Source organism: Rana temporaria, chromosome 1 (assembly GCF_905171775.1).
Source record: "Rana temporaria chromosome 1, aRanTem1.1, whole genome shotgun sequence".
NCBI classification, from domain to species: domain Eukaryota; kingdom Metazoa; phylum Chordata; class Amphibia; order Anura; family Ranidae; genus Rana; species Rana temporaria.
Genome location: NC_053489.1, coordinates 91,464,642 through 91,491,868, shown reverse-complemented (window position 1 = coordinate 91,491,868; position 27,227 = coordinate 91,464,642). Strand labels below are relative to the sequence as shown.

The window sequence follows — 27,227 nt, the reverse complement described above, 5'->3', positions numbered from 1 at the left end:
GACACTCATTATAGGCTATAGGAATATAGGCTGTTATTTCTGCTAAAGGAGGCTCTACTAAATTTTAATGTGATTGTTCTGTTGGGGTGCCCAAATTTATGCACTTGTCTAATTTCTTTTTGATGCATATTTTCTGTTAATCCAATAAACCTCATTTCACTACTGAAATATTACTGTGTTCTTCAGTTATTTGATAGATCAAAATGAAATTGCTGATCCCAACACCCAAATATTTAGACCCCTTTCACACTGAGGAGTTTTTCAGACGGTACAGCGCTAAAAATAGCGCTGCTATACTGCCTGAAAAACTCCTGCCCAGCAACCTCAATGTGAAAGCCGGAGGACTTTCACACTGAGGCGATGCGCTGGCAGGAGAGAAAAAAATCTCCTGTCAGCAGCATCTTTGGAGCGGTAAGAGGAGCGGTATGTATATCGCTCCTTCCCATTTAAAACAATGGGAAACCGCGGCAATACCGCCCGCAATGCGCCTCTGCAGAGGCGCATTGCGGGCGGTATTAATCCTTTATCGGCCGCTAGCGGGGGTTAATACCGCACTGCTAGCGGTCGAATCCTGCGGCAAATCCGGCGGTATAGCGCCGCTATTTTTAGCGCCACTATACTGCCACCGCGGCTCCTGCCACAGTGTGAAAGGGGCCTTAAAAATGACAATCATGGAAATTGTCAGGGTTTCCTAAACTTTTGCATACAACTGTGTGTGTATGTGTATATATGTGTATATATATATATAAATATACACCCACACGCTGTACCAAACGTAATGCAAAAGTAGTCACAACCTTTTTATTAACCACTTAATAACTTCCCTATAGTATTTTTAGTCCCTTTTCACGCTGAGGTGGTGGGTGCGTTGGCTATTCTTAGCGGCGCTTTACCCTCAATTTTGCGGCGCTATTCAGCTGCTAGCGGGGCACTTTTAACCCCCGAAAAAGGGTATAGCCGCGGTTCCCAGTTCATTTCAATGGGCAGGAACGGTGGAGAAGAGGCATACACACCACTCCTTCACCGCTCCAAAGTTGCTGCAGGACTTTTGTTTAGCAATCTGCTTTGAAATAAAGTAAAAAAAAAAGAGCATAGAGCATAATTATCACGAAGGGCTCCATTCACCCCCCCAAAAAAAATAATTAACAAAATTGTAAAAAAATTGTAAAAAGTTTAAAAGCGTAAAAAAAATTAATAAAAAACTAGTGCCACCATTCTCCCCTGCCCTACCAACCTACCAACACTGTCCACTGCCCCAACCCCCTCCCCCCAAAAAGCATTGTGAAAAAAAATTAAGAAACAATTTAAATTGTAAAAAAAAAATCAATTATTAAAAATAAAAAAGCGTCACCTCCCTGAAATGAATTTTCCACCTCCCTGAAAAGAGTTTTTGCATGTTGGGATGTCTATACATATTGGGGGGAACGCGGTGTACAGAACACCTCCAGGTAGACATATTGCATTTTATTTTACAGAGCCGCAGATTGAAAAGCAAAAGTATTTTTTATTAAAGAAAAGGAAAAGTATTTTTTTTTATCAAAGGAAAGGGAAAGTCATTTTTAATAACATTCAATTATAATATGACTTATGTCGCACCTGTATATGCTGTATTAATTTTTTATTTGCTAATTTTTTATTTTCCACGAACGTGGAGTTACGCTTTAAGGATCGTGTGGGGTGAGGGGGTCAGCTTCTATGTGGACTTTCTGAAGTCTGATCCCTCATGCATGTCAGTTTAGTCTGACTGCAGTTTACATTTAAAGCTTTTCCAGCTGTCCGCTATCCCAGCCAGTGTTTATTTGTGTAGAATATGAAATGATATGAGAAGAATGGGTCAGAGGAATCCTTCCTTCCTCCATAGAGGGACAGGCCCTTCATATGACGCACAGCACACACTCATGTAATCCTGCCAATGTTTACTTCCATCATCCCCGCTATGTGATTGGAGGCGGCCGCACCATGTGACCTCCCACCCACACTGTCTTGTTTCTCCAACCAGGAAGTGGTGAGTGTTGTGCAGGCTGATATGTACACATAGTACTCTGCATTACTTCTGTGTGTTCAGGGAAACTGGGGGGGAAAGCTCTGGATTGGAATCATCTGTATACTATGTATATACATTTTATTGCTGAGGGTAGAATGCTCTGCAGTGTATGTACATGTGATTGCAGGAGGTAGAATATTCTGCAGTGTACTGTATATGTGTGATTGCTAGTGGGTAGAATGTTCTGCAGTGTATATGTGTGATTGCTGGGGCGGGGTAGAATGTTCTGCAATGAATATATGTGATTGCTGAGGGAGGTGGAATGTTCTGCAATGTGTATGTGTGATTGCTGGGGGGGTAGAATATTCTGCAGTGTATATGTGATTGCTGTGGGGTAGAATGTTCTGCAGTGTGCTGTATATGTGTGATTGCAGGAGATAGAATACTCTGCAGTGTACCGTATATGTGTAATTGCTGGGACATAGAATGCTCTGCAGTGTATATGTGTAATTGCTAGGGGGTAGAATGCTCTGCAGTGTATATGTGTGATTGCTGGGGGGTAGAATGCTCTGCAATGTATATGTGTGATTACTGGGGCGGGTAGAATGCTCTGCAGTGTATATGTGTGATTGCAGGAGGTAGAATACTCTGCAGTGTATATGTGTGATTGCTGGGGGTAGAATGCTCTGCAGTGTGTGTATATGTTTGATTGCAGGAGATAGAATACTCTGCAGTGTATATGTGTGATTGCAGGAGGTAGAATACTCTGCAGTGTATATGTGTGATTGCAGGAGGTAGAATACTCTGCAGTGTATATGTGTGATTGCTGGGGGTAGAATGCTCTGCAGTGTGTGTATATGTGTGATTGCTGGGGGGGAGGGTAGTGTAGAATGGTCTGCAATGTATACAGACCAATGCTCTGCAATGTATACGTGTGATTGCTAGGGGGATAGAATGTTCTGCAGTGTATATGTGTGATTTCTGGGGGGATGGAATGCTCTGCAATGTATATGTGTGATTGATAAGGGGGTAGAATACTCTGCAATGTGTATGTGTGATTCCTGGGAGCTAGAATACTCTGCGGTGGTGTGTGTGATTGCAGGGGGTAGAATACTCTGCTTTGGTGTGTGTGATTGCTGGGGGTAGAATTCTCTGCGGTGGTGTGTGTGATTGCTGGGGGTAGAATACTCTGCGGTGGTGTGTGTGTGATTGCAGGGGGTAGAATACTCTGCGGTGGTGTGTGTGATTGCTGGGGGTAGAATACTCTGCGGTGGTGTGTGTGATTGCTGGGGGTAGAATACTCTGCGGTGGTGTGTGTGATTGCTGGGGGTAGAATACTCTGCGGTGTACCTCGTGTATTTACCACTCAGAGCAAATCATTTTTAATACCCCCTGCTCTGCATAACAACATTATTATCAGTAATAATCATAAAAACAAATAAAATAGCCAGAAACATAAACATAGTGAAAATTGGCCATGAGGAAGCACCCCCTTATAAAAGGGAGCAGTAGGGGAGGGACCCCAGATTTATAGCCAGTGGGGGAAAGACCCCCTTTTGTTAGTGGCAAGAGGGGGAAGGACCCTATTATATTAGTGGACAGTGGGTAAAGGACCCCCAAATAGAAGTGACCAGTGGGGCTACAGTTATATTTGTGGCCAGATAAGTAGAACCTTCTTATATTAGTGGCCAATGGGGGAAAGACCCCCATTATATTAGTGGCCTATGGGATTATATCAGTAGCCAACTGGAGAAAGACCCCCTTTATTAGCAGCCAGTGGGGGAAGTACACCCCACTAGCTACAGTGATGAAAATAAGTATTTGAACACCCTGCTATTTTGCAAGTTCTCCCACTTGGAAATCATGGAGGGGTCTGAAATTGTTATCGTAGGTGCATGTGAGAGACATAATCAAAAAAAAAAAATCCAGAAATCACAATGTATGATTTTTTTTAACTATTTATTTGTATGATACAGCTGCAAATAAGTATTTGAACACCTGAGAAAATCAATGTTAATATTTGGTACAGTAGCCTTTGTTTGCAATTACAGAGGTCAAACGTTTCTTGTAGTTTTTCACCAGGTTTGCACACACTGGAGGAGGGATTTTGGCCCACTCCTCCACACAGATCTTCTCTAGATCAGTCAGGTTTCTGGGCTGTCGCTGAGAAACACGGAGTTTGAGCTCCCTCCAAAGATTCTCTATTGGGTTTAGGTCTGGAGACTGGCTAGGCCACGCCAGAACTTTGATATGCTTCTTACAGAGCCACTCCTTGGTTATCCTGGCTGTGTGCTTCGGGTCATTGTCATGTTGGAAGACCCAGCCTCGACCCATCTTCAAAGCTCTAACTGAGGGAAGGAGGTTGTTGCCCAAAATCTCGCAATACATGGCCCCGGTCATCCTCTCCTTAATACAGTGCAGTCGCCCTGTCCCATGTGCAGAAAAACACCCCCAAAGCATGATGCTACCACCCCCATGCTTCACAGTAGGGATGGTGTTTGTGATGGACTTTTTACCTATATGCTTCAGTTTAATCCTCCCTGCTTGTTTAAGGCTGTTAATTGTATTTACTCTTCTGCAGCTAGCCCTGTTTCAAATGTTAATTGTTCTAGCCCTGTGTTTACTGGTTACTGTGATTAGATAAGTGGCTCATGTTAATTATGCTGATTGCTTCATTGTGATAATTATCTCTCTATATGCGGTGCCGAACCGGCTAGATACTGACTAGTTCAAAGAAATATCTTTATTTCAAAGGAGCTGTATTGAAGACCCCCCACTGTGTAAGGGGGGGCGGAGATTTGTCATTGTAACAGTTGTAACCACATATAAGCTCTGGTTTCTTACGATTAAAACTCTGTGTTATACCAGCATTAAGCCTTGGCTCATGTATGGATGCTGCTGTGATTTCTTTTATGGGAAGAAGGGACTGTTTGACGGGGATATCATACCGATACCGTCACAGTGTTCTTGGGATGGTACTCATCATTTTTCTTCCTCCAAACACGGTTAGTGGAATTATGACCAAAAAGTTCTATTTTGGTCTCATCTGACCACATGACTTTCTCCCATGACTCCTCTGGATCATCCAAATGGTCATTGGCAAACTTAAGACGGGCCTTGACATGTGCTGGTTTAAGCAGGGGAACCTTCCGTGCCATGCATGATTTCAAACCATGACGTCTTAGTGTATTACCAACAGTAACCTTGGAAACGGTGGTCCCAGCTCTTTTCAGGTCATTGACCAGCTCCTCCCGTGTAGTCCTGGGCTGATTTCTCACCTTTCTTAGGATCATTGAGACCCCACGAGGTGAGATTTTGCATGGAGCCCCAGTCCGAGGGAGATTGACAGTCATGTTTAGCTTCTTCCATTTTCTAATGATTGCTCCAACAGTGGACCTTTTTTCACCAAGCTGCTTGGCAATTTTCCCGTAGCCCTTTCCAGCCTTGTGGAGGTGTACAATTTTGTCTCTAGTGTCTTTGGACAGCTCTTTGGTCTTGGCCATGTTAGTAGTTGGATTCTTACTGATTGAATGGGGTGGACAGGTGTCTTTATGCAGCTAATGACCTCAAACAGGTGCATCTAAATTAGGATAATAAATGGAGTGGAGGTGGACATTTTAAAGGCAGACTAACAGGTCTTTGAGGGTCAGAATTCTAGCTGATAGACAGGTGTTCAAATACTTATTTGCAGCTGTATCATACAAATAAATAGTTAAAAAATCATAAATTGTGATTTCTGGAATTTTTTTTTTTTGATTATGTCTCTCACAGTGGACATGCACCTACGATGACAATTTCAGACCCCTCCATGATTTCCAAGTGGGAGAACTTGCAAAATAGCAGGGTGTTCAAATACTTATTTTCCTCACTGTATATAGATTTTAAAAACAGCTGCACAAATATCAAACATAAATTCAGCTACTACTATTGTATTTGCCCCAGAAGAGGAAGGGTTAAATAGTAGCTTGTATAATAGTCTGGAATATCACCCCTAAATAAGTTGGGAAGTATCTGTACGGGGGTTCCAGTAAACTATGACTTCATTTAGAATGTGATTTTTGTTTTTCAGTAAGAGATCTAAAATGAGCCATAAGGACAATGTCTTCCTTTTGCGCTGCTGGAAATGCCGGAAGTGTGTAGCCAGTTCAGACTGTTTGATCATGGACAGAGAATGTGTACATTGTCAGGTGAGTATAGAAATGACAATAAATAATACTCTGATGAGGTATCAGGACTATCTGCTGCACTTTAGTTCTAAATCCAAAAATAGTTTAAGAAGGGTGACCACACATTGACAAGACTATTTGAATTAAAGCGTATTTAAACCCAAGAATAAAAATGCAATATGATGTTGCGGCTTACTGGTCTTTAAATGTGGTGGCTGCATTTGTTTTTTTTTTAAATGCATTTAATTTGCTTTCTTATTACTTCTTGATCCGGCCAGTAACGCGCCTCATGTCCTTGGCTGACAACATATGTGGAGGAACAACATTTGTCAGTCTAGGACAAGGGTGTCAAATTCAATTTCATTGTGGGCTGTATCAGCATTATGGTTGCCCTCAAGAAGCCAGTTGTATCTGTAAGGCCCCGTACTCACGACCAAACATGTCTGCTGAAACTGGTCCTATATACAGTGAGGAAAATAAGTATTTGAACACCCTGCTATTTTGCAAGTTCTCCCACTTGGAAATCATGGAGGGGTCTGAAATTGTCATCGTAGGTGCATGTCCACTGTGAGAGACATAATCAAAAAAAAAAATTCCAGAAATCACAATTTATGATTTTTTAACTATTTATTTGTATGATACAGCTGCAAATAAGTATTTGAACACCTGTCTATCAGCTAGAATTCTGACCCTCAAAGACCTGTTAGTCTGCCTTTAAAATGTCCACCTCCACTCCATTTATTATCCTAAATTAGATGCACCTGTTTGAGGTCATTAGCTGCATAAAGACACCTGTCCACCCCATACAATCAGTAAGAATCCAACTACTAACATGGCCAAGACCAAAGAGCTGTCCAAAGACACTAGAGACAAAATTGTACACCTCCACAAGGCTGGAAAGGGCTACGGGGAAATTGCCAGAATACGCTTAAATTTAGTTACGATGGCGTATCTACTGATACGCCGGCGAAAACGTCTCTGAATCGTCTCTGAATCTAGCTAATTGTGTTTTGCTTTGCAACTGCCTCCATTCACTTCTATTGGACGGCACCACAACAGCACCTAAAATGCACTGTAAATGGGCCTACTGCGTTTATAGTGCGGGTTAAAGGGGTAAAAGTGATTATTTCCCATTTTAGACTTGTAAAAACAAAAAAGAACACACAAGACACAGGGAGCTTGAGAAGTGTTGCCTGAAGCAGCATGAACGCCTGAGCCTAGGTTCACACTGCTGCGAATGAAACTGGTCCGCGGGCCAGTTTCAGCAGACATGTTTGGTCGTGTGTGGGCGCGAGCGGGCAGAATTCCAGCAAACATTTGCCCGCCGGGCCTTTTCCCAGCGGACAAATATTCCTGGACTTGTTTTAAAACAGTCCGCTGGAATCCTGCCCGCTCGGACATGTACGGTCGTCAGTACAGACCTACCGTACATGTCCAGGCGCCCGCCGTCTCTCGCATGCGTCGAATGACTTAGACGCATGCGTGGAAGCATTTTAAAGGCAGGCCGCCCACGTCGCCGCGTCATTGTCGCGGCGACACCGCGTCATCGGCGCGGCGACACCGCGGACACGCCCCGCGTATTGTTTACGCGCGGACTTCTGTACGATGGTGTGTACAACCATCGTACAGAAGCCCTCTGGCAGACATGTACGGTGAAAACGGTCCGACGGACCGCTTTCACCGTACATGTTTGTCCGTGAGTACCCGGCCTTAGACTATATAAATTTATCCAGGGCGTTTTTTTCTTTTTTTTCTTTTTTTTTCTTCAGAGAATGGGTTCAGGAACTCAACCAAGCCCCCCACTGAGCCACATTGAACAGTGAGAGGATCTTTAACTGGCAATAAGTACAAGGAATGCATTATGTGCAGAGTTTACAGTGAGCTATGTACAGAGTGGAGTTTCAGGGTTGCCCTATGCACAGAGTTTAGGGGTGTGCTGTGTATAGAGTGCAGGGTTGAGCAGTGCGCTACATACAGAGTTTAGGGTTGTGCTGTGTACTGATTGCAGGGTTGAGGAGTGCATTACATACAGAGTGCAGGGTTGAGGAGTGCATTACATACAGAGTGCAGGGTTTAGGGGTGTGCTTTGCATAGTGTTTAGGGCAGGCAGGGATCTGTGAGATCTGCAGAGAGGAAAGCTGTCCTTGTAGCCACAGAAGGCTTCTGTTTTTGCAAGTGACAGTGGTAAGCAGGGAGCGGAGGGTTAAAGCCAGAGATGAAAGCTCCCACGTGAAATGGCCTGGCAGGCAGGATTTGGCTCGCGGGCCCTGTGTTTGACCCATATACTGTAGGACAAAAGCAGAATTTAAGTATATTGCTGCTTAACAGTTCATGTATGTGGGAGCTGTATTACTTTTATTTTTTCGTTGTTTTTTTTTTCCTTTATTGTCAAATGTTGATGTAACCAGTAAGGGCCCTTTAACACGTATGGACCGTATGTCCGCATTTTCATCCGTCCGTTTGCAGATGAAAACGGGACATACATGGGTCCCTATGTGATTACGGGTGTCAGCAGATGAACATCCGCTGACACCCGTAATTTGTCCGCCTCCGCAAAGATCCGCATTTGCAGACGGAAGAAATCCTATTTTTCTTCCGTCTGCCGGATCGGATGAACACGTGGTCGTCCGATCCCCCATAGGGGAGAGCGGAGGAAACACAGGGCGGTCCCTGCACAGTGTGCAGGGACCGCCCTGTCAGCTGCCAGCTCAGCGGGGATTTTACGGAGGATCCCCGCTGAGCTTTGCGGACACACGAAGCGGATCATTACTGATCCGCTCCGTGTGAAAGGGCCCTAAGTCTCTTATTTTTTAACTTTCCGTCAGTATAGCCTATGCTTAACCTCTTGGCGCCAAGTGCACGCAAATATGCGGCCTCTAGGTGGGTGGGTGGGCCTTGGCGTAGAGTGGCCGCATAAGTGCAAATAGAGTTGAGCCGTGAGCATGCGCCTTGCAGGCTCCTTGCACAGTTACTGGCAGCTAATATAAAGCTCTCTTCGCTGCTTGCGATGGGAAGCTTTCTGATTATGTGACTGCGGCGACCGCAAGTCACGGTGGTCACATGACCATAAGCCCCGCCCCCTAGCATTCTAAACCCCCGCTCTTTTTTACTGCCTGCCTTCCGACTGCATGTGTGAACTGCCGTGTGTACAACTCCATGTGAATGGCAATGATAGGCAGTCGGGAAGTGGTAAAAACAGGACCCAATCAGCTATTTTTAACTGTGTGAGCAAAGCCTAATGGGGTGTCAATTACTTTACTAAAACATTGTGTATCAAAAACAATTGCCATGTTTTTGTTTTACTTGAGAAAATACTATTTTCAGCTTTTTTTTCCATCTTCTTTTCATCTCGGTGCTGCTGATCTCTTCCAGCCTTTTTACAGACATGTCCTATGTACACACATGCCTCCATCAGCAGCTGCATGTCATTGCTCAGGCTTGCGAAAGGTAACAGATGTAAGCAAATGCCTGCATATTGAGAGTTGGCACAGCTGGTTGTAGTTTCTCTTTTAAAGTGTAAGCGACAGGGTGACAACACAGGACAGCATTTAGTAGACAGAACTGTTCATCCCATAACAGAAAGGGCTCTTATGCCGCATACACACAATCATTTTTCGAGTTGTAAAAAATAAAGTTTTTAAGGGTCTAGAAAAAACGACGTTTTTGTCAACCCGATCATTAAAACGGTCTTGCCTACACACGATCGTAAAAAAAAAATGCTCTAGCAAAGCGTGGTGACGTACAACACATACAACGGCACTATAAAGGGGAAGTTCCATGCGGATGACGCCACCCTTGGGGCTGCATTAGCTGATTTTGTGTTAGTAAAAGACGATTCACGCTTTTCTGTCTGTTACAGCGTGATGATGTGCTATCTCCATTACGAACGGTAGTTTTACCAGAACAAGCGCTCCCGTCTCATAACTTGCTTCTGAGCATGCGCGGATTTTTCACGCCGTTAAAGCCCACACACGACCATTTTTTACAACCCGAAAAAGGTTGTGAAAAAATAGAGCATGTTCAAATTTTTTTGGGCCGTTTTTCAGAACCCCGAAAAATGCTCTAAAGCCCACCCACGGTCGTTTTTAATGACATTAAAAAAAAACTTTATTTTTTACAACCCGAAAAATGATCATGTGTATGCGGCATTACACTTGTGTTACAGTTTAAATTGCATTGACGCACCTACAGCATTGATGAGCATTTAGGATGTGTTGTTGAGCCCTGGTTCACACTGGGTACGATTTGGAACGATTTGAGATGCGATTTGACATGTCAAATCGCATCTCAAATCGGCGGCAATTGTCGGCAATGGCACTGTCCTAATCAGTGCGACGCCGCATCTGCGATTTCAAAAAGTAGTTCCTGTACTACTTTTTGCGATTTCGGGCCGCGATTTACATTAAATTGCGTCCGAAATCGCGGCAAATCGCGGTAAAATCGTGCATTTTACCGCGATTTTGAATTCGCAGCAGTGTGAACCTAGGCTCAGGCGTTCATGCTGCTTCAGGCAGCACTTCTCAAGCTCCCTGTGTCTTGTGTGTTCTTTTTTGTTTTTACAAGTCTAAAATGGGAAATAATCACTTTTACCCCTTTAACCCGCACTATAAACGCAGTAGGCCCATTTACAGTGCATTTTAGGTGCTGTTGTGGTGCCGTCCAATAGAAGTGAATGGAGGCAGTTGCAAAGCATCCACGCCTGCCAACTTCTGCAGGCAACATTATTTTTGCATCGTAGCAACATAAAGAAAGGCTTATGCTGCATACACACAACCGTTTTTTATGACGAGAAAAAATGCAATTTTTTAAATTGTGTGTAGGCTCCAGAGCATTTTTCTCGACGAGAAAAATGGGCATTAAAAATTTAGAACCTGCTCCTTTTTTTTACTATAGTTTTTCACGTCGTCGTTTTTATCGTCGTAAAAAACGGTCGTGTGTAGGCTTTAACCACTTCCATACAGGGCATTTTCACCCCCTTCCTGCCCAGACCAATTTTTCATTTTCAGCGCTGTTGCATTTTGAATGACAATTGTGATGTCGTGCGATGTTGCTCCCAAACAAAATTGACGCCCTTTTTTTCCCACAAATAGAGCTTTCTTTTGGTGTTATTTGATCACCTCTGCGGTTTTTATTTTTTGCACTATAAACAAAAGAAGAGCGACAATTTAGAAAAAAACACAATTAGCTAGATTCAGAGACGTTTTCGCCGGCGTATCAGTAGATACGCCGTCGTAACTAAATTTAAGCGTATTCTGGAAACCAGATACGCTTAAATTAGGCTAAGATACGAGCGGCATAAGTCTCCTACGCTGTCGTATCTTAGGGTGCATATTTACTCTGGCCGCTAGGTGGCGCTTCCGTTGATTTTGGCGTAGAATATGCAAATGAGCTAGATAAGCCGATTCAGAAACGTACGTGCGCCCGGCGCATTTTTTACGTCGTTTACGTAAGGCTTTTTCCGGCGTAAAGTTAGTCGAACAAAAAGCTGGCCTAGCCAATGTTAAGTATGGACGTCGTTCCCGCGTCAAATTTTGAAATTTTTACGTTGTTTGTGTAAGTCGTCCGTGAATGGGGCTGGACGTAATTTAGGTTCACGTCGAAACCAATACGTCCTTGCGGCGTACTTTGGAGCAATGCACACTGGGATATGTCAACGGACGGCGCATGCGCCGTTCGTTAAAAACATTAATCACGTCAGATCACAAATCATTTACATAAAACACACCCCCCTGTTCCTCTTTTGAATTAGGCGCGCTTAGGCCAGCCCATTTACGCTACGCCGCCGTAACTTAGGAGGCAAATGCTTTGTGAATACAGCACTTGCCTCTCTGACTTACGGCGGCGTAGCGTTAATACGATACGCTACGCCGGGTCAAAATTAGGCCGCCCTACCTGAATCCAGCTAAATATCTTTTACTTTTTCATTTAATAAATATCATAATAAAAAAAAAAAAAAAAAAATTTCCTCAGTTTAGACCGATACGTATTCTTCTACATATTTTTGGTAATAAAAAAATTGCAAAAAGCGTATTTGATCGGTTTGCGCAAAAGTTCTAGTGTCTACAAAATAGGGAATAGAATTATGGCATTTTTATTTTTTTACTAGTAATGGCGGCGATCTACGTTTTTTTTTTATTGTGACCGTGACATTGCGGCGGACATATCGGACACTTTTGACACATTTTTGGGACCATTCACATTTACACAGCGATTAGTGCTATAAAACTCCACTGATTACTGTGTAAATGTGACTGGCACTAGGGGGTGCTGAAGCGGTTAAATATGTTCCCTAAAGTGTGTAGTAACTGTTAGGGGGGAGGGGGACTCGCAAGGGTAGGAGATCGATGTGTGTTCCTCTGTACTGGGAACACACATCAGTCTCCTCACCGCTGAAAGGACATAGATCTGTGAAATAATATACAAATTGCGCTAAAACAACTAATTAATGTGATACCAGGTACATGAGATCAAGTGCAATCAGACATGCTGATTCTAATGATGCATCCGTGGGGCGGATACAAATAAACTAAATATGTGTTAACCACAAACAATACAATAAGTGAAAAATTATATGTAAATTGTTGTGAATATTCGGTCCTTTAAGAGCAATCACCTACACACTGCTTTCCACATATCAGTCCCTGTACTAATAGGATGATACCACCAATGGGTTAAGGTAGGTAATTGACAGCAGAAAGATTGAACGTCAATGTATTCAGACCAAACAGCCTTGATGATAAGCAATACGACAGCTTCAAGCCCGCTCCACACAAATCACGGCAGGATGTGAAAATATGAAGGAGAGAGAAAACACACAATAGTGTAATACTGCAAACTTCAATGCAACATCAATGTAAAGCTGTGCTCCGATACACTCATGATTTTCCCCTCTTTGTGTAAGCCGCTCAGTAACAAAGTAATGAGATCCTCACTCGGGGACTTCCGACAGGTCTCGTACGGCAGGCTCCTCCCCCACGCGTTGCGTCACTTGCCACGTGACTTATTCATGTTTACACACACAGATCCATGGTCCTGCCGTGATTGTGGGCAATCGCGGGTGCCTGGCGGACATTGCGTCCCGCGTCCCGAGCAATGCGGCGGGGGCGCGCGCGCCCCCTAGCGGCTGGGAATGCAAGGATGTCATATGACGTCCACTCTGAAGGAGGAAAGGTTCCAGCCGACGTCATTTTACAATGACTCGGTAGGGAAGTGGTTAACGACGGGGGAAAAAACACGCATGCTCAGAAGCAAGTTATGAGAAGGGAAATTTGCATAATCAGCCTAAAGGGTGGCGCCATTCTAATGGAACTTCCCCTTTATAGTGCCGTCGTACGTGTTGTATGTCACCGCGCTTTGCTCAAGAATTTTTTATCCCGATCGTGTGTATGCAAGGCAGGCTTGAGAGGAATCACGTCGAGGAAAAACTTTGTTTTTTTTCCATGACATGAAAAACGGTCGTGTGTACGTGGCATAACACTGCAGTGTGAACACCTCCATCCGCTCCCTATTGTAACAATTCAGTGAAAATTTTATTTTCACAACCTCTGCCAGTATTTAAAATTCTTAGCGCAGATTCACACACACCTACACAAACAATTCTGTGTGGCATGAATAGGCTCTCAGGACACGTTAAAAACCTGACCCAACCGCCTATTTTCAGAGCCCAAAGTGCCTGAACGTGGATCTTCATGCATAAGTTTATGCTAAAATTAGCAGGTATTCGTTTAATAAAGGCTGTAGTTGAAAATTAAATTTGAAATTACTCTAATGCCGCGTACACACGATCGGTTCGTCTGATGAAAACGGTCTGATAGACCGTTTTTATCAGACAAACCGATTGTGTGTGGGTCCCATCGGTGAAAAAACGTAGAACCTGTTTTAGAATTATCTGATGGTTAAAAAACCGATAGGAAAAAAACAATCGTCTGTGGGGAAATCCATCGGTTAAAAATCAACGCATGCTCAGAATCAAGTCGACGCATGCTCGGAAGCATTGAACTTCATTTTTCTCAGCACGTCGTTGTGTTTTACGTCACCGCGTTCTGACACAATCGGTTTTTTAACTGATGGTGTGTAGGCAAGACTGATTAAAGTCAGCTTCATCGGATATCTGATGAAAAAATCCATCAGACCGCTTTCATCGGATGAACCGATCGTGTGTACAGGGCATTACACGTTAAAGACAATATGATATTTTTGCATCTGGGTCACATTTACTTGTGTTAGATAATTGCAATTTCCCAGATTTCAGGGCAGATGAAGGCTCAAGAAAACATAATTTACTAATTAAAGTTCTTATTTTTTGTTGGACTTGCAGCATCTTAGAGAAAATCTTTTGTCACCCAGTTTACTGAGCAGGGATCTGGAATGTTTGTTTGCATATATCAGATCAGTGACACATTTGCCAATTATTGAAATGAATAATTCAGGTTCCATAACCATTATATTGGCAATCTACTACAATCATTACAAAGTTGCAATATTTGCAAAGCAGATTAAACGTGTGATTTTCTTTTAAATAAATCTCCTAGGCTAGGTTCAGACAGTGTGAAAATCGCATGCATTCCTGCAGCCAAAACCTAGCCTTAGGTGGCAACATTTGTTAGCATTTGTTTATGGCCGCCTACATGTGCAACACACCCTGATGCTTTCCAGCCATATCCAAGACAAACAATGAAAACAATATCACAATTCAGACAGTACAATATAGCAAAAAGTTATTCCCGAGGGCTGAGTGCACTGGCTACAAAATATAATAAAGCAGACCTCCTTGTGAATGTGGTCATGGGGCCCCAAAATATTGGGTTTGTAGGACCACAACTTTCATGTTACCCTCTCCCTGACTATACTTTGGCCACTGCACTCGGCACTTTGGTATGCTATCTTGTAGAGCTGCACTATTAATCGTTAAAAAATTGCTATCTCAATTCAACCCCCATCATGATCTTAATCCAGCATTTCGCCGTTTCATGTAACAAGTGCAGAGCCATTCTCTGCTCACAGCTGTCGGAAAAAAAGAGCAGCCAGCATAGTTTATCACAACATTGCTCAGAAAGAAACATTGTATCGTTTGGTTCTTTTAGATCATAGGGATGAACTTGGGTCTGCAAATGAGCTCAGTTTAACTACTTAAAGAGGAGTCATGCATGGGGAAAGACTAAAGCCCTGTACACACGATCAGTTTGTCTGATGAAAACAGACCGATGGACCGTTTTCATTGGACAAACCGATCGTGTGTGGGCCCCATCAGTTTGTTTTCCATCGGTGAAAAAAAATAGAACATGTTTTAAAATATTCCTATGGATAAAAAAACGATAGAAAAAAACAATCGTCTGTGTGGAAGTCCATCGGTCAAAAATCCATGCATGCTCAGAATCAAGTCGACGCATGCTCGGGAGCATTAAACTTCATTTTTCTCAGCACGTCGTAGTGTTTTACATTACCACGTTGGACACGGTCGGATTTTTGACCGATGGTGTGTAGACAAACCTGATGAAAGTCAGCTTTATCGGATATGCGCCGAAAAAAATCCATCGGTTTAGATTCCATCAGATATCCGATCGTGTGTACAGGGAAAATCACTTATGCTGCGTACACGATCGGTTCGTCTGATGGACCATTTTCATCAGACGAACCGATCGTGTGTGGGCCCCATCGTTTTTTTATCCATCGATGAAAAAACTAGGAACTTGTTTTAAAATTATCTGATGGTTAAAAAAACGATAAAAAAAAAACGATCGTCTGTGGGTACGTCCATCGGTTAAAAATCCACGCCTGCTCAGAATCATGTCAACGCATGCTCGGAAGCATTGAACTTCATTTTTCTCAGCACGTCGTTGTGTTTTACGTCAGCGTGTTCTGAAACGAACGTTTTTTTAATCGATGGTGTGTAGGCATCTGATGAAAAAATCCATTAGACCGTTTTCATCGGATGAACCGATCGTGTGTACAGGGCATAAGAACCCCAAACATTATAATGTGTATGTGTGTGATAGATATATATATAAAATATATATAATTTTTTTTTTTAGCAGAGACCCTAGAAAATAAAATGCGGGTCGTTGCAATATTTTTGGTCACACTGTACTTGCGGAGTGGTTTTTCAAACACAATTTTTTGGGAAAAAATACACTTCAGTGAATTAGAAAAACAAAACCGTAAAGTTAGCCCAGTTTTTTTGTATTATGTGAAAGATGATGTTATGTCAGGAAGCGTGAGAGAATCGTGGTCTTTATTCTAAGCAAAAAAATAGTGATTATCATTTGATCCAGATTCGTGCAGTTCTACTATCATGCTATATTTTAATGTTAGCATTGTGAATGTCATTTCACCTTATGTATTACAGGTATATCTTATGTACCATTCATTTTGCATGCTGTTTACTATTTATTGTATTTCTGTATACTATTACTTTTTAATACAAAATGCAATTATGGCATCTCAGTAGTAGTTGGTGTGCAAACTTTATTTCAAATACCAACTTCAAAAGAAAAAGCTAAGCAGCAGCACACCCCTCCCTTATCTTACTATGTGTCCATAGACTGACCAATAGTGGGGAAGGGGGTGTTTGAACTCAGTGTTGCAAAATGAGGTGTGAACCTTTTAGTGTACCTAGGGCTGCTGAGCTTCTACCTAATAAATAGAATGGCACCAAACGGTGTTTGCTTCTTGTATAAGGTAAGGCCTCGTACACGATAGGTTAACCAGAGGACAATGGTCTGATGGACCGTTTTCATCGGTCAAAACCGATCGTGTGTGGGCCCCATAGGTTATTTAACCATCGGTTAAAAAAAAGCTAACTTGCTTTAAATTTTAACCAATGGATTTCTAACTGATAGGTCAAAACGATCATTAGTAGGCACAACCATTGTTAAAAAATTCACACATGCTCAGAATCAAGTCGACGCATGCATAGCATTGAACTTTGTTTTTTTCAGCACGTCGTTGTGTTTTACGTCACTGCGTTCTGACACGATCGGTTATTTAACCGATAGTGTGTGGGCACGACGGACCATCAGTCAGCTATATCGGTTAACCGATGACAGCGGTCCTTCAGACTGTTCTCATCGGATGGACTGATCGTGTGTACGAGGCTTTAGAGTGCAAGCCATGAAGAATGCCGAGCAGTGACACACAAACACTGTGTAACTACAGGCTGTGAAAACCTACTGTATACTAATCAGTCATAGCACTGTAGAGGAGGTGTTCATTCCTTTATACATTTTTTGAATGGTAAAGCGGTTCCCCTGTATTTTGATGCATATTTCCATTCTTTGGCATTGTTTTAACACGTTCCAGCAGCTATCCTAGGTGATGGATTGACTTCTTTGATCTTGGAATAGAAAAGTATTCAGCAGCATTAAACTACCAGTACCCAACAAAACCTCAGCACCACCAATTATCATTTGTGGTCTGTCTGTCCCTTTTGGCCCCACATCTGTAAAAGACTTGTAGACTTCACCTATGTAACATCTCTAAAATACGCTCCTTTTTACCGAATGAAACCACCAAGCTACTCGTTCATTTCTTTGTTATCTCTCGCTTTGAGTATTGCAACTCCCTCCTCATAGGCCTACCTCGCCATAGACTATCTCCTCTTCAGTCTATCATGAATGCTGCTGAGTCATCTTCCTTAGCAACCACTCAGTGTCCTCCACCCCTCTCTGCCAATCCCTCCTCTGGCTTCCGATTGCCCAGTGAAACATATTAAAAGTAATAACAACAGCATACAAAGCCATCAACAACTCTGTACCCGAGCTACATCGCCAATTTTGTCTCCAAATAACACCCAAGACATCCTCTCCGTTCCTCTCCAGACCTCCTGCACTCTTGTCTTCTCCTGCCATGCTCATCTCCGGGACTACTCCAGAGCCTCTCCCATCCTCTGGAACTCTCGAAATCTGTCAGGCTTTCTCCTACTCTAACCATCTTTAGGCAATCGATGAAAGCTCATCTCTTTAGGGAAGCCTGGTATAACTTGCAGTTCCGATCTAGGCTGAAACAAAGATCTCCCCGCCGGTTGCAGTGAGGGGAGCAGGTGCCCATGCGCCATTCAGGGGTGTGGAAGCATCAACGGATAAAGGAAGGAACACCGCTCACTGACCCAGTGCATGAATTTGTGAATGAGTGTGGCTTCAGCCAGTGCCACTCCAGCCATGCCACATAAAGCGCTGGGCAAACTGTTGCCACTATTTAAATCCTGAATAATAATCTGGATCTCCATTTATCCCTGCTTCCTGTATTGTATTTTTTTGCCTGGGCTGCCCACTTAGTGCTTGACAGTGTATATATCCACCATTGACACGGTTCCTCATCCCAGTCCAATCTACAGACCAAAGTCTCCATTTCCTAATTAGTTGTAATATGTGCGGTGAGTGCTTTCTTTCTGAGAATCCTTTTAACAGGAAACAAAAAAAAGCACAGATTCAAGTGTTTTGTAGCCTTACTTATTACTTAAGATATGCACAGAAAATAAAAAGCTTGTCTTTCTGCGTAAATACATGTCCAGGGAAATCTGGAAAATGGAAAATGATGAGTAATAAAAGACAATGTTAGCGCTGATGCATGAAGTGAAGTGCCTGTAGGAAAAACAGCTCACCCTTAGCAGGTGGGTGAACGTTGAGCTGGAGAGACAAAGAAAGGGAACAGTTCAGTGGTTAGTAGTGTAAATAGCACATTTAAGGGTGCAGGGGTTTCACATTTTAAACACGTTTAATTTGCAGTAATCTAAAATAACACCATGAGGTTGAATTTGCATAACCCTTTGCTCAGTGAAAGTGCATATACATACATTTTGGGTGAAAAAAAATTGCCTAATAGATTAGAGGTCGACCGATATGGGTTTTTCTCTGGCCGATTCAGATATTTAGAAATCGGGGCGGCCGATGGCCGATATATGTGGCTGATTTTTGCGGCCGATATTTTAGGCTCATTTTTTTTTTTTTTTTTTTTTTTTTACACTTCATCTCAGAAAATCTAGGGTGGAGAGGTGGGGAGGAGGTTATTGTTTAGGGTGGAGAGGTGGTGTGCATCCTATTAGTGTCCATCAGTGCAGCCTGTCAGTGCCACATCAGTGCCCACCGGTGCAGCCTATCAGTATCCATTAGTGCCCACCAGTGCAACATCAGTGCAGTCTATCAGTGTCCATTAGTGCCCACCAGCGCAGACCACAGTGCCACCATATCAGTGCCCACCAGTTGAGCCTATCAGTGCCCACCAGTGCATCTCACTAATGCCCACCAGCACAGAGCTCCTTAGTGCCCACCAGTGGAGCCTATCAGTGCCAACAAGTGTATCTCACTAATGCCCACCAGTACAGAGCTCCTCAGTGCCCACCAGTACAGAGCTCCTCAGTGCCCACCAGTACAGAGCTCCTCAGTGCCCACCAGTACAGAGCAGCTCAGTGCCCACCGTATAGCAGCTCAGTGCCCACAGTATAGCAGCTCAGTGCCCACAGTATAGCAGCTCAGTGCCCACAGTATAGCAGTTCAGTGCCCACAGTATAGAAGCTCAGTGCCCACAGTACAGCAGCTCAGTGCCCACAGTTCAGCTCAAGAATGTCATTAATAATGTCAGTGCCCACAAGCAGAGCGCTTCGCTCTGTTCCGTCCCCTCACCTGGCCAAGGAGAGCTCCATCTGTCCCCTGATGTGCTGTGCGCCCCGTCTCTGCCTCCACACTACAAACCCCAGAATGCAGTGTGGCCAGTAACAGCCAATTGGCGGCCGCAGCTGCCGACTTGGGAAAAAAAAATCAGCAAACAGCGGCCGTGATAGCCATTTAGAATAGATGCTCCCTTATCTGATGTTTGCCATAAGAGAGGTTCCCCAATCGTCCACAGGGTTCTCTCCGTTTGAGCTACTGTATGGGAGGCACCCCTGGGGCCTACTGGACATTGCCAGGGAAACATGGGAGAGTGAGAGTTCCCCTCATCGAAGTGTGATTGAACATGTGGCCCAAATGCAAGACAGAATTGCCCAAGTGATGCCGATTGTGAAGGAACATTTAGCCCAAGCCCAATTGGCTCAACAAAGGATTTACAATCGTGGGGCCCAGGTCCGTTACTTTGCACCTGGTGATAGGGTGTTGGTGCTGGTTCCCACGGTTGATCCTAGCCAAATGGCAGGGTCCCTATGAAGTGTTGGAGAAAATGGGGGTGGTGAATTATAAAATTAGCCAACCGGGAAGACGAAAACCCGAGCAGCTCTATCATGTGAACTTGCTGAAACCATGGAAGGATAGAGAGTCCTTGGTCGCTAAGACTACCCGATTTTCTGCTCCGATTTTCTGCTCCATTTAACCGGGCTGTCCCTGAAGTTGGGATAGCGGAGACTCTATCTAAAACTCAGCAACAGGAGGTTAAAGAATTTGTGCTCCGTAATAAGGAGAAGTTTTCAGATCTGCCAGGTTGGGTATCCGGAGTTGAACATGACATTATCACCACACCAGGGGATAAGGTCAAGTTGAAGCCTTATAGAATTCCAGAAGCCCGGCGAAAGGCAATTCGCCAGGAAGTAAAACAAATGCTTGAGCTGGGGATGATAGAAGAGTAAAATAGTGATTGGTCCAGTCCCATTGTCTTAGTGCCCAAACCAGATGGAAGTTGGCGGTTTTGTAATAACTTTCGCCGCCTGAATCAAATCACTATATTTGACACCTATCCTATGCCCCGCATAGATGAACTAATTGATCGCCTAGGCACTGCCCAGTACATGACGACGTTAGACCTGACCAAGGGTTATTGGCAAATTCCTCTCTCAGAGTCGGCCAGGGAAAAAACAGCATTTGTAACTCCAGACGGATCTTTCCAATATCGGAGGATGCCTTTTGGGTTACAGAATGCTCCCGCCACATTTCAACGCACCATGGATAAGACCCTTCGGCCTCATCGAGCCTGTACTGCTGCATACCTCAATGACGTTGTCATCCACAGTGAGGATTGGGAATCACACTTGCCAAAAGTTCAGGCTGTGTTGGATTCCATCTGGAAAGCCAGGTTTACAGCCAATCCAAAAAAATGTACCCTTGGGCTAGAAGAGGCGAAGTATCTGGGGTATACCATTGGAAGAGGTCTAATCAAGCCCCAAATAAACAAAGTTGAGGCTATTCAGGATTGGCCACGTCCCACCAACAAGAAACAGGTTTGTACATTTTTGGGGATCATGGGGTATTATCGCCGCTTCATCCCCCATTTTGCCTCACAGGCTGCTCCCCTGACCAATTTTGACCAAAGTGAAGGAGTCTGTAATGACCAAATGGACTCCCGAAGCAGAAACGGCTTTTCAGGCTTTAAAACAGGCCTTATGTAGTCAGCCAGTTTTAAATTTGCCTGATTTTTCACAGGACTTTGTGGTTCAGACAGATGCGTCAAATGTGGGATTAGGAGCTGTACTGTCCCAGATTATCAAGAGGGAGGAACACCCTGTTATGTACCTCAGCCGAAAGCTGAAGGCCCATGAGGAGAATTATGCCACCATTGAGAAAGAGTGTTTGGCGGTGAAATGGGCTTTGGATTCTCTCCGGTACTACCTTGTAGGTAGACAGTTTGAACTGGTGACGGACCAAGCCCCATTGAAGTGGATGGCACAGAACAAAGAGACCAATAGGAGAATAAATATGTGGTTCCTGGCCCTCCAGGAATTTAGTTTTGTGGTAACGCATCGCCCCGGTGCTAAAATGGGGAATGCAGATGGGTTGTCCCGAGTGCATGCCTGCCTGGCAACCTGTGTCCCAACCCTAGGGTTGAAACAAGAGGGGGGGTATTTGACAGGAAGTCAGGTAAATCTGTGGGTGTTGTCACAGACGGGAGATACATTTCTGCCTTGTTTAGACAATATACCAAATATTATCAGGTGTTGGCTGCAGAAGTAGCCAGAACGATTTAAGGGCGTTGGAAAACTTCAGCTGTTCAGAATGAGGCAATTAAGGCCTCTATAAGTAATCCAGAGGATTACTACTGATTGCTGCATCCTGAGGCTTTTTCAGTTAAGGAGATCAGTGAGCTGAAAAGACTTCTGAAGAGGTGAGGTGGTGTTGATTTTTCTGTGTGATAAAAATCAAAAAGAGACTATTGTTTTTCTGCTGTAGGACTAGGCTGTGCCAGACTCCATAGACAGGTTCCTGTGTGGTGAAGGTAGACGCCCCAAGTGGCCAGGGTTTATGTTATGTTTGATTTTGTTTATGCTGTTTGGATGCTTGCACTTGTTTCCAGCAAGATGGAAGAATAAACCAAAATCTTTGTTTTGAACCGTCTTCGACTGCCTTTCTGTATAAATTCAGTGTGTAGTGAACCCATCCAGGGGGTCACACACCCCGCTACCGAGCTAACCCCTTACAGTACCTACACTTCTGTTTTATCTACTTCAGCAATAAGTACTTACAGGCCTTCAGTGCCCAACTCCCACTAAGCCTGTAGAGCTCAAAGCCTAAAGGGTCAGCTAACCCCTTTGTAAAGTCTTCCGCGTGAAGGTGTGCCCCCATTTATACGAGTCGGGGCCGTTTGTATATATGGACAGATCCTAGAGTAGTTTGTCTCTCAGGTATTTGGGTGATAAAGACACCCCTTTTAGCTCACAGGTCAAATTCCTGTCTGTGAAACATCCTTCAGTCGTCCCTCTCTACTTTTGTTTTGATACTGCACAAAGCAATGCAACTACCCTGGTGTACCTAAGTTCCCTAGCTCTTGGAAACCCATTTTTCCTGTCCAGTTGTGGTTCTGGAGTTGTAACTTATCCAGAAATTAACTATCTTCCCCAGAATAAATATAAACAAGGAAGCCACTGCCCCCATCTATAACTGGCCATTGCAGCAAGCAGCATTGGAAGGCAACAAATGTTAGAAAAAAAGCCATAGGTAAATCCAAGGAAAACTTCAAGCTCACTTGCCGACCAAATCGCAATAAGCGTATATTGAATGGTTTGCGCAAAAGTTATAGCTTCTACAAAATAGGGGATAGTTTTATGGCATTTTTATAAAAAAAATATGTTATTAGTAATAGCGGCGATCAGCGATTTTTATCATTGCGGCGGACACATTGGACACTTTTGACACTATTTTGGGACCATTGTCATTTATACAGCTATCAGTGCTATAAAAATGCACTGATTACTGTGTAAATGACACTGGCAGGGAAGGGGTTAAACACTAGGGGGCGATGAAGGGGTTAAGTGTGTCCTAGGGAGTGATTCTAACTGTGGGGGGGCTGGGCTACGAGTGACACGACAGTAATTACTGCTCCTGATGACAGGGAGCAGTAGATCACTGTCCTGTCACTAGGCAAAACCAGGAAATGCCTTGTTTACATAGGCATCTCCCTGTTCTGCAGCTCTGTGACACGATCGCGGGACACCAGCGGACATCGAGTCTGCGGGTCCCACGGTCACGGAGCATGCGGTGGGCACCCGCATGGTGAAAATTTCAAAGCAACGTACAGGTACGTTGCTTTGGTTCAGCAAGGATTGGCCGAGATTCAATCTATGTATGGGCAAGCTGATTGTACCCAAGTCGATCCAACGATCAACTTGGGTAAAACCAGCCTTCCGGATTTTTCTTCACACAATTACTGACAGTGGCTATAGTTGCTAGCAGTAATCGTATTCTGCTGACCGGTGAAGACTCCCCTTGCCCTCGCCAGAAGAATACAATAGCACTGACTGTGTTGATGGGGGAATCTATTGATTTTCTTTCCTTTCACCCTTAATGGAAGAAACAAAAAATTAAACCATCTATGGCTTGCTTTAGTTCGAACAGAACTATCAATTTCCAATACACACACACACACATTATACAGTTGTGTTCAAAATTATTCAACCCCCCAATGCTGTAAAGGGTTTTAGGGAATTTAGTGTACATTTGTAATTGTATTCAGAATGAAATCCTACAAGGACTTCTTAAAGAACCATATGCAACTAAAATGACATCAATCGGTTTTGTAATACAGTAGTAAATATTTATTTTGTGAATTCTTCATTTACACAATTATTCAACCCCTTAAAGACTACCACTCTGAAGAACAGAGGTTCATTGAAGTGTATTCAATCAGGTATTGAAAACATCTGTGGATGTCAGGGAGCAGTAATAAAGCCCAATAAGCATTAATCAGGCAGCTTTAAAATGACTGTGATACTCAGCTCTTTCTAGACATTCACTGGTGTGGTTACAAACATGGTGAGGTCAAGAGAATGGTCTAGGAAGACAAGAGGAGAGGTGATTACTCTTCACAGGAAGGGCAATGGCTATAAGAAGATTGCAAAGATGTTAAACATACCAAAAGACACCATAGGAAGCATCATTCGCAAATTCAAGGCAAAGGGCACTGTTGAAACGCTACCTGGTCGTGGCAGAAAGAAGATGCTGACTTCGACTGCTGTGCGCTACCTGAAGCGTAGAGTGGAGAAAAGTCCCCGTGTGACTGCTGAGGAACTGAGAAAATATTTGTCAGATGTGGGTACTGAAGTTTCTGCTCAGACAATACGGCGCACACTGCGTAATGAAGGCCTCCATGCCAGAATTCCCAGGCGCACCCCCTTGCTGTCTCTAAAGAATAAGAAGAGTCAACTGCAGTATGCCAAAAGTCATGTGGACAAACCACAGAAGTTTTGGGATTGTGTTCTGTGGACTGATGAAACTGTTTGGGCCCATGGATCAACGCTATGTTTGGAGGAGGAAGAACAAGGCCTATGATGAAAAGAACACCTTGCCTACTGTGAAGCATGGTGGGGAGTCAATCATGCTTTGGGGCTGTTTTGCTTCTGCAGGTACAGGGAAGCTTCAGCCTGTGCAAGGTACCATGAATTCTCTTCAGTACCAGGAGATATTGGATGACAATGTAATGCAGTCCGTCACAAACCTGAGGCTTGGGAGAGGTTGGACCTTTCAACAGGACAATGATCCCAAGCATACCTCCAACTCCACTAGAGCATGGTTGCAGATTAAAGTCTGGAACATTTTGGAGTGGCCATCGCAGTCACCAGACTTAAATCCGATTGAGAACCTCTGGTGGGACTTAAAGAAAGCAGTTGCAGTGCGCAAGCCTAAGAATGTGACTGAACTGGAGGCTTTTGCCCATGACGAATGGGCGAAGATACCCGTAGATCGCTGCAAGACACTTGTGTCAAGCTATGCTTCACTTTTAAAAGCTGTTATAACTGTAAAAGGATGTTGTACTAAGTACTAAGATTGAATGTCACTTGGGGGTTGAATAAAACTGATAATGATGTGAGCACAGAAAAGACATTTGTGGTTATTTTATTATAAATGTTATGTTATATTTGTCTGACCTACACGTGCCTCTTTGATTTAATTGTAAGCAGGATGACTGAATGATCAAAATCAATGTCAAACTGGCCAAAACAATCAATTTCAGTGGGGGTTGAATAATTTTGAATACAACTGTATAAATATATATATATATATATATATATATATATATATATATATATATATATATATATATATATATATATATATATATATATATATATATATATATATATATATATATATATATATATATAAAATGTAAAATGTCCCACAATTGTTCCTACGATGCAGTAGTTCATGTATTGAAAGCCATGACATATTTCTACTGAGGACAGCCTGCCTTTTTATGGTTACACTATTATCTTCCTGTCATGTATTGTGAACTTGAAATGTGTGACCAGATGTCACGCCAACAAATACAACCGGGAGCTAGAAACCCTGCAGAAAACTCATACATTAAAGTTGTCCTTGTCAAATGCTATTAAGCACTGACTAAATTACATTTGTATTAGCTCTGAGAAGTCAATTGAATACAAGCCTAAAACGTGTGAACTCTTAATTGTTCAGGCAGAAAGCCTACTGGAAATACAATGATATGACCAGAAGACTTGTATTACTTTTTGTTAACTTTTTTGTGTATTGTTAAAGAATCTTGTTTTGTGGATTCAGACTTTTTGTAACTATGTTGTCAGGATTCCTGTAAAGGGATCCTGTCCCGAAAGAGAGACAAGATAGTCACTGGATTTACAGTATGAAAGTGTATTTACAAGCAAAATGGACCACGGTGAAGAAGTAGCCCAGCAAACTAGAGCTGGCCACAAACAAAAATCCTTAGAAAAAGTTTTAGGAAAATTTGTACGCAAATTCTCTGAATATTCGAATGTCGTTCAAGAGATTTTTTTGCTTTCAACATTTTGGTTTTGGAATAAATGTATCTTACCAAATGAAAACATACACTGTTTCCACCCTGCAACTTCAAATTTCTCATCACTGTGGTCAAAAACGTATGTTATTTTGACCCACTAATGATTACAGTGAATGAATAACTTGTATAGCGCTACACATGCGAACTAATTCGCCTCAAGGTGCTTTTCCCATCCGGCGTCGTCCTAATCCTTCAGAAGAGGTGGGTCTTGAGTTTTTTCCTGAAGGCCCGATGGTTTTCTTCCATGCGGATGTCCGTTGGTAGAGCGTTCCATAGCCGTGGTCCTTGGACTGCAAATCTTCGTTCTCCCTTTGATTTGTAGTTGTATTTAGGGATGTAGAGGAGGTTTTGGTTAGATGATCGGAGAGTGCGATGGGTGGTGTAGTGTTATATTTTCTCGCACAAGTATTGAGGCGCCTTTCCTTGTGTGCATTTGTGGGTGAGGCAGAGGGTCTTGAATGTGATCCAATCCTTTACTGTTAGCCAATGAAGGGCCCTCAAGGATGGGGTGATGGATTCCCAGGGTTTATTTTCTGTTACCAACCTAGCTGCTGTGTTCTGAACGATTTGTAGGCGTGAGATCAGGTATTTTGGTAGTCTTACGTAGAGGGAGTTTGCATAGTCGAGTCGAGAATTGATGATTGTTCCGACTACTACCGCTCTGTCCTCTTCCGGGATGAAGGGGATGAGTCTGCGCAGTAGGCGGAGAAGGTAGTGGGACCTGGTGACTAGAAAATTAATCATAAAGGGATGGACTTAATCCGCAACAATACTCAGGTGGAATCCGTGGTATTTAAACGATGCTCAGTTGGTACTAAGGTGTGCCAAAAAAATATTCCCCACACTCTCTTACACCACCACCAGCCAGATCCATGCTTTCATGTTGTTTATGC

General features: G+C 43.3%; 1 protein-coding gene across 3 annotated transcripts in view; it reads left to right on the top strand.

Annotated features, from left to right (window-relative positions):
* The first annotated feature begins 1,910 nt into the window (after positions 1 to 1,910).
* Positions 1,911 to 27,227, top strand: part of RNF180 (ring finger protein 180) — a 130,230-nt gene continuing 104,913 nt past the window's right edge. For 2 of the 3 annotated variants that reach the window (XM_040340341.1, XM_040340352.1), the window contains exons 1-2: positions 1,912 to 2,005; positions 6,054 to 6,171. In XM_040340341.1, the coding sequence (XP_040196275.1) occupies positions 6,067 to 6,171 (105 nt within the window). In that variant the 5' untranslated portion in view covers positions 1,912 to 2,005; positions 6,054 to 6,066. Of the gene's footprint in view, positions 2,006 to 6,053; positions 6,172 to 27,227 lie in introns of all 3 variants that reach the window. The other variant, XR_005747343.1, reaches the window with a different exon arrangement.